The sequence below is a fragment of the Bison bison genome, unplaced genomic scaffold (assembly GCF_000754665.1).
Source record: "Bison bison bison isolate TAMUID 2011002044 unplaced genomic scaffold, Bison_UMD1.0 scf7180017864041, whole genome shotgun sequence".
NCBI classification, from domain to species: domain Eukaryota; kingdom Metazoa; phylum Chordata; class Mammalia; order Artiodactyla; family Bovidae; genus Bison; species Bison bison.
Genome location: NW_011494613.1, coordinates 823946 through 842976, shown reverse-complemented (window position 1 = coordinate 842976; position 19031 = coordinate 823946). Strand labels below are relative to the sequence as shown.

At 35.8% G+C, this 19031-nt stretch overlaps 1 protein-coding gene across 3 annotated transcripts in view; it reads left to right on the top strand.

Annotated features, from left to right (window-relative positions):
* Nucleotides 1-18817, top strand: part of BAZ1A (bromodomain adjacent to zinc finger domain, 1A) — an 86738-nt gene extending 67921 nt beyond the window's left edge. For all 3 annotated transcript variants that reach the window (XM_010835287.1, XM_010835286.1, XM_010835285.1), the window contains 9 exons: nt 2227-2390; nt 3067-3221; nt 4314-4462; nt 11003-11250; nt 11338-11564; nt 13446-13915; nt 15925-16067; nt 17370-17457; nt 17830-18817. In XM_010835287.1, coding sequence (XP_010833589.1) covers nt 2227-2390; nt 3067-3221; nt 4314-4462; nt 11003-11250; nt 11338-11564; nt 13446-13915; nt 15925-16067; nt 17370-17457; nt 17830-18026 — 1841 coding nt within the window. In that variant the 3' untranslated portion in view covers nt 18027-18817. The remainder of the gene's footprint in view (nt 1-2226; nt 2391-3066; nt 3222-4313; nt 4463-11002; nt 11251-11337; nt 11565-13445; nt 13916-15924; nt 16068-17369; nt 17458-17829) is intronic.
* The last annotated feature ends 214 nt before the right edge of the window (nt 18818-19031 follow it).

The window sequence follows — 19031 nt, the reverse complement described above, 5'->3', positions numbered from 1 at the left end:
ACAAATAAGAGAAAGAAGTAAGACATTTTTAGGTGTAAATGGGGTTTTCTAGGTAGAGTGATCTTAAATTTAGGGTTTTATTATTACCATGACTACTTTCAGTTCATTTCAGTTCAGTTCAGTTGCTCAGTCGTGTCCGACTCTTTGCGACCCCATGAATCGCAGCACGCCAGGCCTCCCTGTCCATCACCAACCAACTCCCAGAGTTCACTGAGACTCACGTCCATCGAGTCAGTGATGCCATCCAGCCGTCTCATCCTCTCTCGTCCCCTTCTCCTCCTGCCCCCAATCCCTCCCAGCATCAGAGTCTTTTCCAATGAGTCAACTCTTCGCATGAGGTGGCCAAAGTACTGGAGTTTCAGCTTTAGCATCCTTCCTTCCAAAGAAATCCCACGGCTGATCTCCTTCAGAATGAACTGGTTGGATCTCCATGCAGTCCAAGGGACTCTCAAGAGTCTTCTCCAACACCACAGTTCAAAAGCATCAATTCTTCAGCACTCAGCTTTCTTCACAGTCCAGCTCTCACATCCATACATGACCACAGGAAAAACCATAGCCTTGACTAGACGAACCTTTGTTGGCAAAGTAATGTCTCTGCTTTTGAATATGCTATCTAGGTTGGTCATAACTTTTCTTCCAAGGAGTACGCGTCTTTTAATTTCATGGCTGCAGTCACCATCTGCAGTGATTTTGGAGCCCAAAAAAAATAAAATCTGACATTTTTTCCACTGTTTCCCTGTCTATTTCCCAGAAGTGATGAGACCAGATGCCATGATCTTCGTTTTCTGAATGTTGAGTTTTAAGCCAACTTTTTCACTCTCCTCTTTCACCTTCATCAAAAGGCTTTTTAGTTCCTCTTTGCTTTCTGCCATATGGGTGGTGTCATCTGCATATCTGAGGTTATTGATATTTCTCCCGGCAATCTTGATTGTTGATCACAATTCTTTAACAGCTTTGTTGAGATTTAATTCATTTATCATACAGTTCACCCTGAAGTGTACAATTCAGTAGTTTTTTATATATTCTTAGATATCTTACACTGTCAATTTTAGAACATTTTCATTATCCCCAAAACTGGTATTGTGTAATATATGGTCTTTCGTGACAGGCTTCTTTTACTTAGCATAATGTTTTCAAGGTTCATTCAAGTTGTACCATATGTCAGTACTTCATTCTCTTTATGTTCATTGTATACTACATTTTAGTACATTTTACTTATCCATATGTTAGTTAATGGACATTTCTATTGTTTCTGCCTTTTGGCTGTTATGCTGCTTTGAACATTTGTGTATACATTTTTACTGACATATGTTTTCATTTCTCTTGGGTATATACCTGAGTGAAATTACTGGGTCATATGGCTTCCTCAATGGCTCAGGTTGTAAAGAATCTGCCTGCAATGCAGGAGACTCAGGAGACTCAGATTTGATCCCTGGGTCGGGAAGATCCCCTGGAGGAGGGCATGGCAACCCACTCCAGTATTCTTGCCTGGAAAATCCCGTGAGGAGCCTGGTGGGCTACAGTCCATGGGGTTGCAAAGAGCTGGATACAACTGCAGCGACTTGGCATGCATACATCATCACTACGCACTATGGTAATTCTGTTTAATCATTTAAGGAACTGTCATCAGACTGTTCCCTGAAGTGGCTCACTATTTTATATTGAAGGTTAAATTTCTCCACATCCCTCTCAATGCTTGTTATCAGACTTTTTTATTCTAGCCATTGTAGAGGTGTGAAGTGTCTCATTGTGGTTTTGGTGTGCATTTCCCAAATGACTAATGATGTTGAGCATCTTTTCATGGTTTTATTGGCCAAAGAAAAATGTGTTCAGGGAAATTCCCTGGTGGTCCAGTGGTTAGGACTCAGCACTTTCACTGCCATGGGCCTGCGTTCAATCCCTGGTTTGATAACTAAGATCCTGCAAGCTTCATGGCACAGCAGGAAAAAAAGAGAGAGAAAGGAAGAAAAGTGTGTTCGGATCCTTTGCTTATTTTTTAATTGTATTATTTGTCTTTTTATTGAGCTGTAAGAGTTCTTTATATATTCTGTTGGATAGATACAAGTCCCTTATGAGATAAATGATGTGCAGACATTTGCTTCTTTTTTTCCCCATACTTCAGGACTTACTGTTTTTATATCCACTGTCTCACAATCATACAGTCATATGGGTAATTATGTTTTTTAATGAGAAAATCATAATAAAGATGTTTGCTAACTATTTCAGACAAACCTCAAACTGATAGCAAACCTACATATAGTCGGGGAAGATCTTCCAGTGTGTATGATCCATCCCAGATGTCTGCAGAAAGACAGCTTGAGTTGAGGCTGAGAGATTTTCTTTTGGATATTGAAGACAGAATCTACCAAGGAACATTAGGCGCAATCAAGGTTTGTACCTGTTCCCATTTTTAACTTGCCTAGTTACCAGAATTTTGGTAACTTATTTGATATTTTATGTTTGTTAACTTATTTGATATAGTCAAGGCATGTATGTTCTGAATAAATAGCAGGAGTGATGCATTTTTTATAATAACTGATTTTATTTCCCTGTATCAAATTATATATATATATAGATCTTTCTTAAAACCTTTTTTTAATATTAACTTTTGGTATTTAAAATTATCTGTTTTACGGTATTTTCATCCAAGATGTTGAAATGTATAAGGATATTTTCTTCTTCCTTGACTAGCTCCTGCCTGCTCTGCTGAGTCTGGTTTGTTTATTGGTTTCTTTGTTACCTTTTTAAAATCTGTAAGTAATTCGTGCTTGATCTGTGTGTTCTGTTCATTCCTTTGCTGTCATCTGTCACTCTTTTGCTACTGTCAGGTGACCAACCTTAGAGTCATTTATAATTTCACTATATAGAGAGTAAGGTATTAAAGCTTCCATCTATGAACGATATGAACTCCATTTTGGCCACTTAGTACCTTATTTTTAGATCTCTTTTTGATTCACAATCTGTTCTAGAATATTCATGAATTTTTCATATGTACATTGAACTTCATACTTCTTAGGAACAGTACATGCCATTTTTCAGAGTTAGTAAATTTGAGTTTTGTTACAGGTTACAGACCGACACCTCTGGAGGTCAGCATTAGAAAATGGACAGTATGAGCTGTTAAATGAGGAAAACAAGGAAAACGGGGTAATTAAAACTGTGAATGAAGATGCAGAGGAGATGGAAATTGATGAGCAAGCAAAGGTCATAGTAAGAGACAGGTAGGAAAAGGATTTTTCTAAAGTAACCATCACTTTTTCTTGCCATTTTATGTTTTTAAGAAACTGTTTCTTTTTCTTCAAAAAATGGTCTTAAAATCTTATTGTGAGGACATTAATATTTATAACCACTGAAATGATGATTTTGCTAAACCGCAAGTTCTCTGTTACCTTTCTTAGTACTAAAGCAGCGGAAAGACAACTTGTTAAGATGATGGTAGTTATTCAAGTTTTTAAAAAGACTTTGAACTTAAAGTTGTATTAATTTCAGAAAGTAGCTTTACATTATCATTTTTCTGTTCTGTAATAGACTAAAATATTATTTGAGCTATTAATCAGAACTGATTTCTCTATAGACAGATACTTTTACTTTTTCAGATAGCATCTGCCCTTAGAATAAATTTGTTGTCTAGAAGGAAATGGTGGAGGGACCTTAAGCTAGCAATTATAGAGCAGTGTCAGAGTTCTGGTAGAAGTAAATACCCAGTGGAAATGTAATATTGATACATAGGAGAATATAGAAGACAGCAAAGGAAATGCTAGAGGAAGTGACTGAAACTGAGACCTAAAGGTGGAAAGGATATGAAACTGGGAGGGAAGACATACAGGTTTTGAGTAAATGAGCCTACATTTTTAAATGATCGTTTTAAGTGCAGCATGGAGATTTATTGCAAAGGGAGTAAGATTGGAGGCCAAGGAACTAGTTAGTTAGGAGGCAGCTATAAGTAAAAGTTGAAGCACGAGAAATAGAGATGAGCTGCCTAAGCTACTCTTCCCTTAAGGCCCATCTGATACCCACCTCTCTAAGGAAAGGTCAGAGCCGTCTAAGGCTTCTTTCCTAAAGCCTTCTAAGCCTTCTCTCATCCACCTTCCCTCCTCTCTGTATTTGCCCTTGTGATGTGCCTAAATGATATGATAGTTTAGCTCCTGATTCATGTTTTTCTCTCCCTTTCCTGGTGGCTTATGAGAACTCCTAGAGATTGAGGAAACCATTTCTTACACAGGTATAAGTAAGGATTTGGGTAAGTCAGTGGACTCAAGTTTCATCTAATAGTGGTTTTAGGTACTATAAACTCTTCAATGTTTTAATTGTAGACTTTTGGGCATAAAAACAGAATCTCCAAGTACTGTCTCAACCAATGCAAGTACACCACAGTCAGTGAGCAACGTGGTTCATCATCTTGCAATGGCACTTTTCCAAATAGAACAGGGTATTGAGAGGCGTTTTCTAAAAGCTCCACTTGGTAAGTATCTGTTTTTAATTCAAAATATGTTATATTTAAATGCTTTTCAATTACCCCTTAATTAATAGAACTTTACTGGCTGACAGAATAAAATTGATCAACTAATTTGAAAATTTTGAGATTACGTTTTCATTTTAAAATATAAGTTATTTCAGGTGAGATTTATTTAATAATACTTTAAAATTTTATTCTAGGTATTCATTCATTTCAATGAATGTCTAACTATTTCTGTCAGTCTCTTTTATGAATGTTTCTTCCAAAGACATTACCAAGTTCTATGACTCACCAGACCTTGAATAATCAAACACTATACATAAATGTATTGTTATTTAAAATAGAACCTCAAAGAAACTACTTAAATGCCCCCCATTAAGGGTATGGTTTAATAATGTGGGTCACTCACCTGAGCATGTGTACAAAGTGCTAAATCAGAAATACCAAGTGTTTCAGGGTACATAGATGAGGAAGTGCTCTACAATCTATGGTTAGGATGACAGAAATAATTCTATCATGAGTGTGTTTCAGTAGTTATGAAATTAATGTGCTTTTTAGGGCTAATCTAGGAAACATAATCCTTATGTTTTTAGGAAAATATGTGTCAAGTTCCAAATCAATTTTCATATCATAACTGCCTCTAGTTCGCTGTGGTCTTTCTGAAAAACTGAATTAATTTCTAATTTATTATATTGAGATAGTTTATATCTCAATAGTGAGGTACTAGAAGAAAGAGTTGTTTTATTTTATTTATTTTTTTTTAAAGAGTTGTTTTAAACTATATCTTTTTTATCTCATATTGAGAGAGTCTTGAGTAGACTAAAATCCTTTAAAAATGATTTGAATGTTAATGTTTTGAGTAGTAAGAACAAAGTTTTCATAAATATATGGTGCTTGAAACATTAGTATATTTGTCAATTATCTATTTTTAAAATGAAGAATTTGTAGTTAGTATCTCATTGTTCTAATAAGCCTGTCCATATTTTAATTTTCTTATAAATTGATAATTCCACCATGAGCTTAATAACTCACTTTTCACATTGAAAGTAACATTTGTAAGAAATAAAATACATATAAGCACAAAGATTCAAATTTGTGTTTGTTGTATCACTGTTATTTTGTCTTCAGTATTTCCTAATACTTTGTGTCAAAATCAAATTATGTATATAAGGGATGTCTGTATTGTTCTTACAAACACATGTGAATTTATAGTTATTTCAATTAAAAGTTATTTGTAAGTCATAGGACTCTTATAAATGTAAAATGTTATTACTACTATTAATTCTATTAATTCTGTGATTCCAAAAGGGGTATGGGAATAAAATGTAATTCTGCTGATTTTTCCACTTCTGAAATTGCCATCAATTAAAGCTATTTATAGGTTTGGTGAGGGGGGATCAAATTTATTATTTAATGTTTGAACTTTCATCAGTACCTTTTATTAACTATTTAGACAAAGGGAAGAAGTTGACACTGAGAGATATTGCAGTTTACACCTAATAGATTATACAAGAGCAGAGAACTATAGTGTTCCCTATGCTTGTTTGTATACAGCAGTGTTTAGACATTTATTTCATCCTGAGACATATAAAAGAAAAAATAAATGAAATAAGACAAGTTCAACTTACCTTATTTATTTTGTAAGTGTTCAGCTTACCTTACTTTGTAAATGTTAATCAGAGTCAGATGTTGATCATTTGTAATAATGGATGTTACCATCTACCATTGCTGCCTCAAAGTTAATAGAACTGGTGTCTGTAATTCTTTAAGCCTTTGAATGATCTATTTTGAATGAGACAGCAGGAAATGGAAGTACCTCTAGGGTTTTAAGGTAGTCTAAATATTTGGAGAAAGGTAATCAAGAATATATACTTAATCCAGGAGAGAAAAGGGTGTTCCACTTTATAAATGCTTAAGATAGAAAACATTAAAATTCTCTATTTTTGATAATTTTTCAACGTAGCAAATTAACTATAGTAGGAATTTTCCCAGTTTAGCTTCAGAAATTATTTCAGTTTCTTGAAGAATCAAGTAAGAAATAAAATTTCTACTTATGTTCCACCTTCTCTAGATGTCCCTCTTATTCTAGTGATCAATCACATTGATAAAACTTGGCTTTTTTAACTTGGGGAACATAATCATATTTCACTTAATTTTAGGTAAGATGTGATAATTGTTTTAGGTTGATAATTTAATAATTTATTAAGTCATGCTTAAGGTTAAGCCCTTAAGTTGTGGGGGGGGAATTGTCAAACTAACTTATCAATTTGAAACTTGGTAGCACAGAAATTCAGAGAAGGCAATGGCACCCCGCTCCAGTACTCTTGCCTGGAAAATCCCATTGGACGGAGGAGCCTGGAAGGCTGCAGTCCATGGGGTCGCTGAGGGTCAGACACGACTGAGCGACTTCACTTTCACTTTTCACTTTCCTGCATTGGAGAAGGAAATGGCAACCCACTCCAGTGTTCTTGCCTGGAGAATCCCAGGGGTGGGGGAGCCTGGTGGGCTGCCGTCTACGGGGTTGCACAGAGTCGGACACGACTGAAGTGACTTAGCAGCGGCAGCACAGAAATTAATAAAGATCAAAAAGGGAGATAGGAAAAAAAAAGGGACAAGAAAAAAAGGAAGATCAATCTAGTGTGAGAGATGGTAAATATTTAACTTTTTAAAGAATTTTGTATTTTTAAGGAATTATGATTTTACTTTACTGCTGAATATTGATTTACATTTTCAGCTTTTGAAGGAAAAACCTTAGATTTGGTTTTTTGGAGAGAATAGGGTTGAGGGCAAGCTTATAAAACAATATCTTCCTAAAATTTTTCTTGCTCTTGATACATTTCATACCTCAGCTAATCAAACTCTTTTACCCTGTTATATAAAAAACTGACATTGTTGCACCTTAGTATACTTAGTTATTGTTAAGGATTGAGCATCTATGGAATTTACGTGTTGTTTCACATATAGTATTTATTCACATTGTTTTTTCCTTTATGAGCACAGGGAGAATTCTGGAGTAGGAGATGTTATTGTTTTATTTCCTAGGGAAGCCGGCATGGCATGGTGACATGTATAGTGGCAGTTAACAGCATAAAATCTCCTGGTGTGATATTTGATCATATGAATCTACCAATATTTTATATTAGTAAAATACATTTAATTAGCAATATCCTGAGGAATTTATCTGTGCCAGCTTAATGGAAAATGAAAGACATTTCTGCCCTTGAGAATTGTATAATCTGGAGAAGCAAAGTTTAAAATGAGAAAACAATTAACAGAAAAAATGGTATCAATGTTATATACTATTTTTTATCCTTTAAGTAGTTATATGAAAATAGAAAAATATGGACATCCATATATATTTCATATTTAGAATATTTTAAATGGATTGGAGTAGGTAGAATAAAAATGGAACTACCACTGGGTTAATTTTCTTAAAGCACATCTTTGATCAAAACCCATAGTTTCACCAGCCGTTGAGTCAAGAACCAGTCAGACTGACTTTTAATGTTCCAATTTGTCGTAATTTTTCTTCCATTCTTCCACATTGGTCTCTGCAATCTTATTTCTTGCCATTACCAATAAGAATACCCTCTGATTTACCCAGAAATATTTCTTTAAGATCTTTGAACTAGCAACTCTTGTTGCCTTCTTCCTTGGAGAGTCCCACTTAGGCCAGAACTTTCCATGAAGACTTACATTAGAAAATTAGGATAAATAGAAGCACAAAATGAGAGGATGGAAGTAAATTACATGAACTATATTATTGCATTTATGTCCCTCTTTGCTAATATTTCTCTTTAGCTTTGTCTAAAGAGTCATTTGACCCATCCATTTTTATCCTTCTCTCATTGAGTTATAAATCTCAATTATTTTTAGAGATCTAGATGCTTTTTCAAATGGCTTGGTCATTTATGGATATTTTCAAATGTTTATTTCTTAAGACATGTTAAACACAGTTATTTTATATAGTGTCTAATTCTGTGTCTCATGCCTCTTTATGGATCAGATTCTGCAGGCTCTTGATTATAGTGTTTTGTTTCCACATGTGCCTCGTGGGTGTTGACTATTAACTCTCACTCTGTAGAACTTAATCTGCAGAAGTTTCTTCATTGCAGAGATTTGCCCTTGTTTCTGCCATACCTGAGGTCACCAGTTCAGTTCAGTTGCTCAGTTGTGTCCGACTCTTTGCAACCCCATGGACTGCAGCACTCCAGGCCTCCCTGTCCATCACTAATTCCCAGAGTCCACTCAACTCGTGTCCATTGAGTCGGTGATGCCATACAACCATCTCATCCTCTGTCGTCCCCTTCCCCTCCCACCTTCAATCTTTCCCAGCATCAGGGTCTTTTCAAGAGTCAGCTCTTCACATCAAGTGGTGAAAGTATTGGAGTTTCAGCTTCAACATCAGTCCTTCCGATGAATATTCAGGACTGATTACCTTTAGGATAGACTGATTGGATCCTTGCAGTCCAAGGGACTCTCAAGTTTTCTCCAACACCACAGTTGGAAAGCATCAATTCTTCAGCACTCAGCTTTCTTTATAGTCCAATTCTCACATCCATACATGACCACTGGAAAAACCATAGCCCTGACTAGACGGACCTTTGTTGGCAAAGGAATGTCTCTGCTATATGCTATCTAGGTTGGTCATAACTTTCCTTCCAAGGAGTAAGCGTCTTTTAATTTCATGGCTGCAATCACCATCTGCAGTGATTTTGGGGCCCCCAAAATAAAGTCAGCCACTGTTTCCACTGTTTCTCCATCTATTTGCCATGAAGTGATGGGACCAGATGCCATGATCTTATTTTTCTGAATGTTGAGCTTTAAGCCAACCTTTTTACTCTGCTCTTTCACTTTCATCAAGAGGCTCTTTAGTTCTTCTTCACTTTTTGCCATAAGGGTGGTATCATCTGCATATCTGAGGTTATTGATATTTCTCCCAGCAATCTTGAAAGCAGAAATAGATGTTTTTCTGGAACTCTGGTCACCTGGACCACTGTAAAATCTTAGCTTGTGTTTTTTTAGGTTTTAAACCTGTTCAAGATTTTGTTTGTAGTTACATAAAATAGATTTATTTCCCCTTTCCACCCAATATCACGGTCCAGATGAGCAGATTTCCTTGCCTGCTTCCTTCTTTGTGGTACTTGCTTCCGCCCTGACACTTACAGGTGCGGCCTTTTGGGGCCCTAACTTTTAAGGGAAGATTCACCACATTGAGTGGGCCCTAGGTTTCATGTCCTGTCTCTCTCCTGCCTAACAATCAAAACAAAAGTTCAAGATCTGCTAGTGTTTGACAGGTCTCTTGCTTTATGACTTCCCCTCATTGTGTACATCTTCATCCTCCCAGCTGTATTAAAATTTTCTTAAGAGCAGGGGCCATAGAGTAGACTTGTTTCTTATCTTCTAAAATGCTGCATATTGAAGGGAAAATACAATGCAGGAATAATGATAACAACAGTAGCATTTACACTGTGACAGAGTGTACATGTCTTATGTGTATTATCTCATTTAATCTTCCCAATAGCACTCAGAGGTATAAGCTGGCCACATACTGCTGCTGAGGCACCTTAAGTAACTTGCCCAAGCTATATAGGGGAGCTAGTGCTCACCTCAAGGCAGATTGACTCCATAGCCTATGTTTTCTTAACTGTCACGCTGCTATCCATGAGATTCCATTTGAGGATATATCTTGCAGAATTTTGATGTGATGTGGTAGGCACTTTATAGTTAAGTATAATGTCTTAGGAAAACTAAGGTAGTTGCAGTAGTGAAGATCAATTCCAGGTCAATATCACATGCCAATGTAAAATGATAGACTAGCTAGATTAATAGCATCCAGTCAAATGATTCTTAATAGATTCAAATGTTTCTGTATAAAAAATCTACCTTATTTTAAAAATAATATTTTCTTAGATATAGAAGGCAATGTAGTTGGCATTTATCCATAATTGATATTTTTAGTAACAGTTTTATTGAACCGTATTTCACATATATAAAATTCACCCTTTTAAAATTGTTCAGTTCAGTGGTTTTTAATATATTCACAATAGATCCACCACTATCTAACTTCAGAGCATTTTCATTAGCCCCAAAAGAAACCTCAAATATGATTGAGACTTAACTTAAAGAGCAATCCATCTTTATCTTTTATCTGCAAATCAGGCAGTGACATTCTTGATTCATATGAATAGTAGCTGACTTGTTATTGTATTTAGCCAAGTTTCTAAATAAGATCAAGATTTGATACAAAGAACTAGATTGCTAGATTGAGAACACATTGCCCTAAGTTATTTTTCTCTTTTAACTGTTGAAATCCCCAAGCATTTGTTTTACAGATTTAAGTAATTCTTCATGTCATAAACAAGGTGTGGCTCAGCAAATTTTCTTTATCATGAATTTTTTATTTTTAATCTCAATATTGTCTTTTTGTGAAGTTTTAGGAGAGAACTCTAAATTCTTACCTATTTAACAATACCAAGAAAAATAGTTCTAGGAGATGTCTAGGGTTTTCCTAGGAAGTTTTAATTACTTTCCCTTTCATTTAAGATGCCAGTGACAGTGGGCGTTCTTATAAAACAGTCCTGGACCGTTGGAGAGAGTCTCTCCTTTCTTCTGCTAGTCTATCCCAAGTCTTTCTTCATCTCTCCACCCTGGATCGTAGTGTGATATGGTCTAAATCTATACTGAATGCCCGTTGCAAGATCTGCCGAAAGAAGGGTGATGCTGAGAACATGGTACTTTGTGATGGCTGTGATCGGGGCCACCATACCTACTGTGTTCGACCAAAGCTCAAGGTATTTTTATTTTCTTCTTCTGCTTCTCAGATTAGAATTGAGATTTTGAGTGACAGATGATTACTGATCATTTATGTGATTTATCAGACTGTGCCTGAAGGAGACTGGTTTTGTCCAGAGTGTCGGCCAAAGCAGCGTTCTAGAAGACTCTCCTCTAGACAGAGACCATCCTTGGAAAGTGATGATGAGATGGAAGGTAGTATGGAAGGTGAGGATGATGAAGTTGATAATGATGAAGAAGAGGGTCAAAGTGAAGAGGAAGAGTATGAGGTAGAACAAGATGAAGATGATTCTCAAGAAGAAGAAGAAGTCAGGTAAATCCTAACATGCAATAAAATGAGAATTCGTGAGTCATGACTAGGCAATCTCTTGACTTTTCAAATACAAATGGAATGGTTTGGCCTCTAATTTTTAAAAAACAAGTGTGCAGTATAGTGTTGTAAAGTTCCCCTTGTTTTTTATGTATTATAAACATATGAAAGTCCTTGTGTGAACTTAGCCAGATAACAAAGTCAAGTATGAGTTTAAGTTTGGATAGGATGTCAAGTCAGAGCCTCATTAAGGTTGACATTACTTACTTTTTCACTTTAGCAAATAAGCAGTCCAGAGGACAGCTAGGAGATACAGATGAACACAGCTCTGGATGCATGTTTTGCTTTCTCAAGAAGTTATACCCAAATATTGGTGATCTTGGTAGTCAACAGAGAGAAATGCCAGGAAGCACGTTGTATTTTTATACTCCTGCCACGTCAGCATCTACTACGCTACTATAGTATACTACTGCATAGCCAAGTATTTGACAACTTAGCGCAAGCTGTGTCACCCAGGCCTAATGCGTGGATTTGGTTATTCCTGCTGGGCAGTCTCTTCTTGTTTGTCTCTAAGACTCTCCATCCCTTTTCAACATTTGAAGTCCATTCATGTGGAATCGCTTCCCAGATGGTTCAGTGGTAAAGAATCCACCTGCCCACACAGGAGATGCAGGTTCAATCTGTGAGTCGGGAGGATCCCCTGTAGTAGGAGATGGCTACCGATTCCAGTATTCTTGCCTGGTAAATTCCACGAGAGAGGAGCCTCGAGGGCTGTAGTCCATGGGGTTGCAAAGAGTTGGACAGGGCTGAGCGACTGAGCATACACACGTAACACACGTGGAATCAAGAAAATGAATGTGCAGCAAGGGCGACTGGAACTGACACAGTCCAAAAAGGTCACCGCCTGAGGAGATGAGAGAGAGGCAGCCCCTCTATTTCAAGCAAGTTGTTTAGTAGCTCCAACTCAACAGTATTATAGAAGCGTAAAGACAATAAAGAACCTGGAAAATTCTTGGAAATATTTTAGGCAAACCAGAGGTTCAGGTATGTGGGGAGATGGATATAGGAGGCTTAATGGGATTGTATCATCTTTGTCTACAACATAAAGGCAAATAAAAGGTTGAATATAGTTTTGTATCTTACAGTAAACATCAAATACAACAAAGAGATTCTTGGCCTGGTGTTGAGGAATAGTAGGTTTAAGGCCTACTTTTGTGGGACCCATTGGCCAAAACTGTAGGTTACCTCAGTATCAGTAATAAGGAAGAGTGACAGTCTCCTGAAGCATAAGGAAACTAAAGATTTGCATTTTAAGTTCTCAACATGATCAAGTCCATTTTATTCAGTTCTTCTGAGGATCTGATTGCAATTTATTCATGACTTAGGATTTGATTTTCATGATGATGTCCTGGAGTTATACTGAGAAGTTATTACATGTTCTCCTTGCATTACAAAGAAATAAATGAAAGCACATTTTAGATTTCGTCAGTTCTAAGTTTAAAAAAAAAGTGAAAGTTGGTCACTCAGTCATGTCCCCCTCTTTGCAATCCCATGGACTATAGCTCTCCAGGCTCCTCTGTCCATGGAGTTCTCCAAGAAAGAATACTGGAGTGGGTTGCCATTTCCTTCTCCAGGGAATCTTTCTGACCCAGGGATCAAACCCAGGTCTCCTGCATTGCAAGCAAATTCTCTACCATTTGAACTACCGGGGAAAAAACTGAGTAATAAGGATGTTACTTATCCACGTGTTACTGAGGATAAGTCTCAGTAACACATAAGTGATGTGTATTGAACTCATTGGCTGAATAGTAGAACAAGGGGGATAGAAGTATCATATGTGCATCATTTCTCTGTACAGTAACTGTTTTCTAACACTGTTTATAGCCCACCAAAACGAGGAAGACCACAAGTTAGATTGCCAATTAAAACAAGAGGGAGACTGAGCTCTTCTTTCTCAAGTCGTGGCCAACGACAAGACCCTGGAAGATACACTTCACGGAGTCAGCAGAGTACACCGAAAACAACTGCTTCTTCTAAAACTACTGGTAGAAGCCTAAGAAAGATAAAATCTGCTCCTCCTACAGAAACTAAATCTTTAAGAATTGCCAGTCGTTCTACTCGCCAGAGTCATGGCGCACTGCAAGCAGATGTATTTGTGGAACTACTGAGTCCTCGTAGAAAGCGCAGAGGCAGGAAGAGTGCTAATAATACACCGGAAAATAGTCCCAACTTCCCTAACTTCAGGGTGATTGCCACAAAGTCAAGTGAGCAGTCAAGTCCTCTAAATGTTGCTTCAAAACTTTCCCTCCAAGATAGTGAATCCAAGAGAAGAGGCAGGAAAAGACAATCTGCAGGTATGAAGATTCTAAATTAATGTTTTCACCTAAGAAAATTGAGTAATCTGGAACGATTGAATGTTGAGATAGTTTGTATCATTTTTGAAAGGCTGTCCACTATACGGAGTTTTTAGGGAGCAACCTGACCTGAAGCATAATGTTCAAGGAAGGGGCAGCTCTTTGGGGAATAAAGGTAAACTACACTGCTAGTGTTTGTAGTAGTGTAGCAGAGTACTTGAGAAAAATTTGCTAACAGCATTTTGTGTTTAATGGAGAGATTTGGCCAAAACTTGAGCAACCTCAGTATATCACATTATAACACATTTCATTCTCATCCACTTTTGCTCCCTTCAAAATGCACATACTCAACATCACCTAGACAAGCTACCATTGGTAATTTGGTAAGGTTCCCACCTGATATACTGAATTTGGGGGCAAGGGAGAGTTGGGAACATTAATATTGTTAGGGAGTAATTACCAGCTATTGTTTTTATTCTGATGATTTTTTTAATATTTATATATAATATATAAATTGTTTGCATACTATATAGGGTTATGTTGTTTTATCATATTTATTATATGATAAATTATTTGTCATATTTATCTATGTAATAATCTGTTTACCCATTAATCTTTTTTTTTTAGATTTCTTTTTTTTATTTTATTTTATTTTATTTCCATTAATCTCTTTAATGCTATCCTCTTTTTTCTTTATCAGTGGTAATAAAACCTTGGTATTTCAAAAAGAAGTTACACATAAAAATTGCTACTAGTCATTGACATAAATACACTACTATTTGTAAAATATATAGCTAATGGGAAGCAACTTTATAGCACAAGGAGCTCAGCTCAGTGCTCTGTGACAACCTAAAGGGGTGGGATGGGGGAGGCAGGGCAGGTGTGAGGAAGGTTCAAGAGGGAAGGGATATGTGTGTACTTATAGCTGATATACATTGTTGTACAGCAGAAACCAACACAGCATTGTAAAGCAGTTATCCTCCAATTAAAAAAATTTTAATGCTAGTTACTGTTCTTTGAAGAATTTCAGGTAGCTTGTACTGCATAAACACATGACAGGATTAATTCACTGGGGAAAGAATGCAACATGATGCAGTCATTGTTGTCAGGCTTGGTGGGTTGTGGATATGAGGTAACTTTGTACCAAGATCTAATTGAGCTTTTCCTATCCTCTTACGTGCTTTGCTCTTCCACAATCCTGAAACCCAAGCTATTTGGAAAATAATACACCTGAAGCATTTTTATTTAAAAAAAAAAACAAAACCTGCTGGAAAAAAATGTTTTTAACCAATTTGTAACGTGGTTCTAAGGACAAATAAACAGGGAAATGTGTGGATTTACATTTAAGCAGGGAATTTAAACACCTAGATTCATCTATGGACTATACTACCTTTTTCTACTAATTTATACACCTTAGATCTCATTATGTACCTTACATTTTATGAAAAAGCATTTTGCTTTAAGAAAATTCTCCATATGAAGTTAGATTTATAAGAACAATCTTTTATTTCATCATTGAGAAATATTTTCTGTTATGCAAGGTAATTTATAAAGAGGCCAGGTTTCTAGATCTGAAGAGGTTATTTTCTTAAGGATGTATTTCAGAAAATACTAGACGATTGCTTGCTTTCATCTTACTGTAGTTGAAAACATATTATTAGAACAACGCAAAAACTTTGTGTTCTAGAATTACCTTTTGTATTACACTCTTTATACACCAATCTGTTCCCAATGAGTGTTTATTTCAGTTTGAAATTTTTAAGATCAAAAGGAAATAATGAACACTTGGTCCAGATTTACTTGTCTCTCAGAATATATGTTAGTTTAACATCTCAGTGTGTAGAGTGTTGATTTTCTGTTTGAATGTCGTTTGTATTTATATGCCTTATTTATAAGTTAAATATTGTTAGGGAGTGATTACCAGCTATCTTTTTTATTCTGATAATTGTTTTTATTTTCCAAATATTTCATTTTATCATCACCTAAAGTTAATATAATTATTTGTTCAGAATCATCCCCTATGACACTTAATCGAAGGAGTTCAGGTCGACAGGGAGGAGTTCATGAACTGTCTGCTTTTGAACAACTTGTTGTGGAATTGGTACGGCATGATGACAGCTGGCCTTTTTTGAAACTTGTTTCTAAAATTCAGGTAATAATACTGGACTGTATAAAATGTATTTGTGTATATGATCTGATTTAGTCTGCGTAGCAACTTGAGGTGGTCAAAATGCTTATTTAGTCACTGTCTACTTAGAAAACAAGGCAAAACTTGGACAGTTGGTTCCTATATTGAAGAAAATGAAGTTAGCATAGTCTCCTCAGTCCCTTCTAGTCCTGTGACTGATGCTTAGAAACGATGGCAGTGTGTTGCAGTAACCTCACTGTTTTTATTCTGTGTAATGAATATGAATAGAGTTGATTCAACTAAGTACCATTTTTGGTACTTCCCTTATGTAAAACAGTGTTTCTTAAACGTTAGCATACACCAGAATCAACGGAGGGCTTGTAAAAACACAGCTGACGGGGCCCCACCCCAGGGTCCTTGAGTCCCTAGGTCTGGGATGATGCCCAAACAATGCTGTTAGTGCTGGTCCAGGAACCACATTTTGAGAAACACTGACATAAAAGGTACTCTTAACAGAGATGGCATAACCTAACTAAGGGGTTTGAGATGGTGCTGTGGTTATTTATATATGTATGGCAGAATATGATGTGCCGTAGCAGAGACAGGACAGTGTTCGAGTACTGTACTGGAAGTTATACTGGTCTTGCAGAAGTAGAAAAGAGAGGATAGATTTGAGCATTTCAGAGGGAGGAAATAGCAGGAATTAGAAAGTTTTTTTATGGAAGAAAAATGGAATTTCAACAGTGAGAAATGGAATAAGGACATTTTAGGGAGAGAGGGCAAGTTAAAGACCTAGAAATGAGAATATGGGAATGAGGGATATAGTTTGAATGGAGCAGAGGGTGTATTAGAGGGGCTCAGACACAACTGGATTGTAAAGGGCCTCACTTGTCAGTATCAGGTGAAGGTTTCTGAATGAAAAAGTGACATCATCAGATTTCTGTTTTGAGACTTATAGAGCCAAAATGTGAAGGGTTAATTGAAATAGCATCTTATAAAAATTAGCTCTCAGTTGGACTGTAACTTGTTTTTCCTGAGTAGTTTTTTGTGCCAAATTTTGTTATGCATATTTTATTCTTCATTACAAATGTAGTCGTGCTCATTAAAGAAGTTTTTTATAGATACATATATACAGAGAGAGACTTTTACAGTATCAAATAATCTTTTACAACATTATAATGACTAAAATGTATTATGTAATTTTAATGGAATAATAGTATTCAGAGGCTAATATTCAGTTGCTTTCAAGTGCAAAACTTGCATATATTTGACTACTTATCTTCAATAAATTGTCTATAGGAGAGATATATTTGAATTATTTTACAGGTCCCAGACTATTATGACATCATCAAAAAGCCCATTGCCTTAAATATAATTCGTGAAAAAGTGAACAAGTGTGAATATAAATTAGCATGTGAGTAATTTATGTTTTTCTCTGATAATTATTTTTAAGGAAGTAGAGGCTGTTTTTCTTTCAATGATGCATATTAATGTAATTGTGTATATGGCACCCCAAGAAATCCCTAAAATACATATACATGCATATATGGAAATGAAAGATGGATGGGGATTAGATGAGTTAAAGATATTTTATAGAATCTGATCTTAATAGATGTTCTGTACAGTTATATAAAATACATCTAATTAAATATTAAGCTTCAGTTTTGCCACCTTCTAAAAAAAAAGTGGACTTACATTTTCTTAATGAGATTTCCAGATATGATACCAACAAAGATTATATTTATAATTGACTTTCATCTAATCTCATTTGTTTTTTTCATTCTAGCTGAGTTTATCGATGATATTGAATTAATGTTTTCGAACTGCTTTGAGTACAACCCTCGTAACACAAGTGAAGCAAAAGCTGGAACTAGGCTTCAAGCATTTTTTCATATTCAGGCTCAAAAACTTGGACTCCATGTCACATCTGGGAATGTGGATCAAGTTAGCACACCACCGGCTGCAAAAAAGTCACGAATCTAATTTTGTCCTTCTGAAGGATATGAAGAAATCAAATTGTTCATGAAAATGGAACATTAAATCATGCTCTAAAGCAGACATATATGTATAAAGCAATAACAGCTGATTGACCACATTGAAGTGTGGCCTGCACTATATTCTCAACTTTAATATTAAGCACTCAGGAGAATGTAGGAAAGATTTCCTTTGCTACAGTTTTGTTCAATATCTAATAAGTTTGATATATCTATTGGATACAGTACTGGTTTACAGAGGTTTTTGTACATTTTGAGATCATTCATGTGTCCCAATATCTCAGAAAATATTTTTCCACCTATGATTTATTTTGTCATTGATCTTTTTTTAGAAGTGTGGTATTAAGGGAGATTTATCTACACAGAAAAATCTTCCATTATAGCACAGATTAGGAAAAAGTATATACATCTAAGAATTGTTTAATGAGCACATTCTTACAACACTACACATGAATGAATCCAATTTTATATCCTTGAAGTGCTGTACCAGTGCTGGCTGGAGGTATTGAGTCTGAGTTTATTAACTAGATATTTATTTAGCATTCAAAGTAATTTTGTGAATTTGTTTTGTATTTATAAAATTTGTACCTGGAAAATGTTCTTTAATTTTTTAAACATTTATTGTGTTTTTGTTTTATTTCTCTAACTTCCTTAATGATCAGTCAATAAAGGTAACACCCTCCCTTTTCCTTGACAGTTCTTTCAGTTTTACACAACTGTATTATAAGTTTCTATGTACAACTTTTTAAGTGTACAAATAAAATGATGCATTTTTTTTTTCAAGAATTCTGAGTTTCTGGAATTTTTTACAAATCAGAATTGGTCTTCTACATGTGATAAATACAGACCATAGGAACCAATGTTTTATTGTACCTGAGTCTCAAGCTGTGAGTTGAATCTCTTCTGCCCAAAGCCTTTAGGAGTAAGATACCTCCTGTCAGAACAGTAACATTCTATCCCAGGGATTCTTATTAAAAAGAAAAAAGAAAGTTTG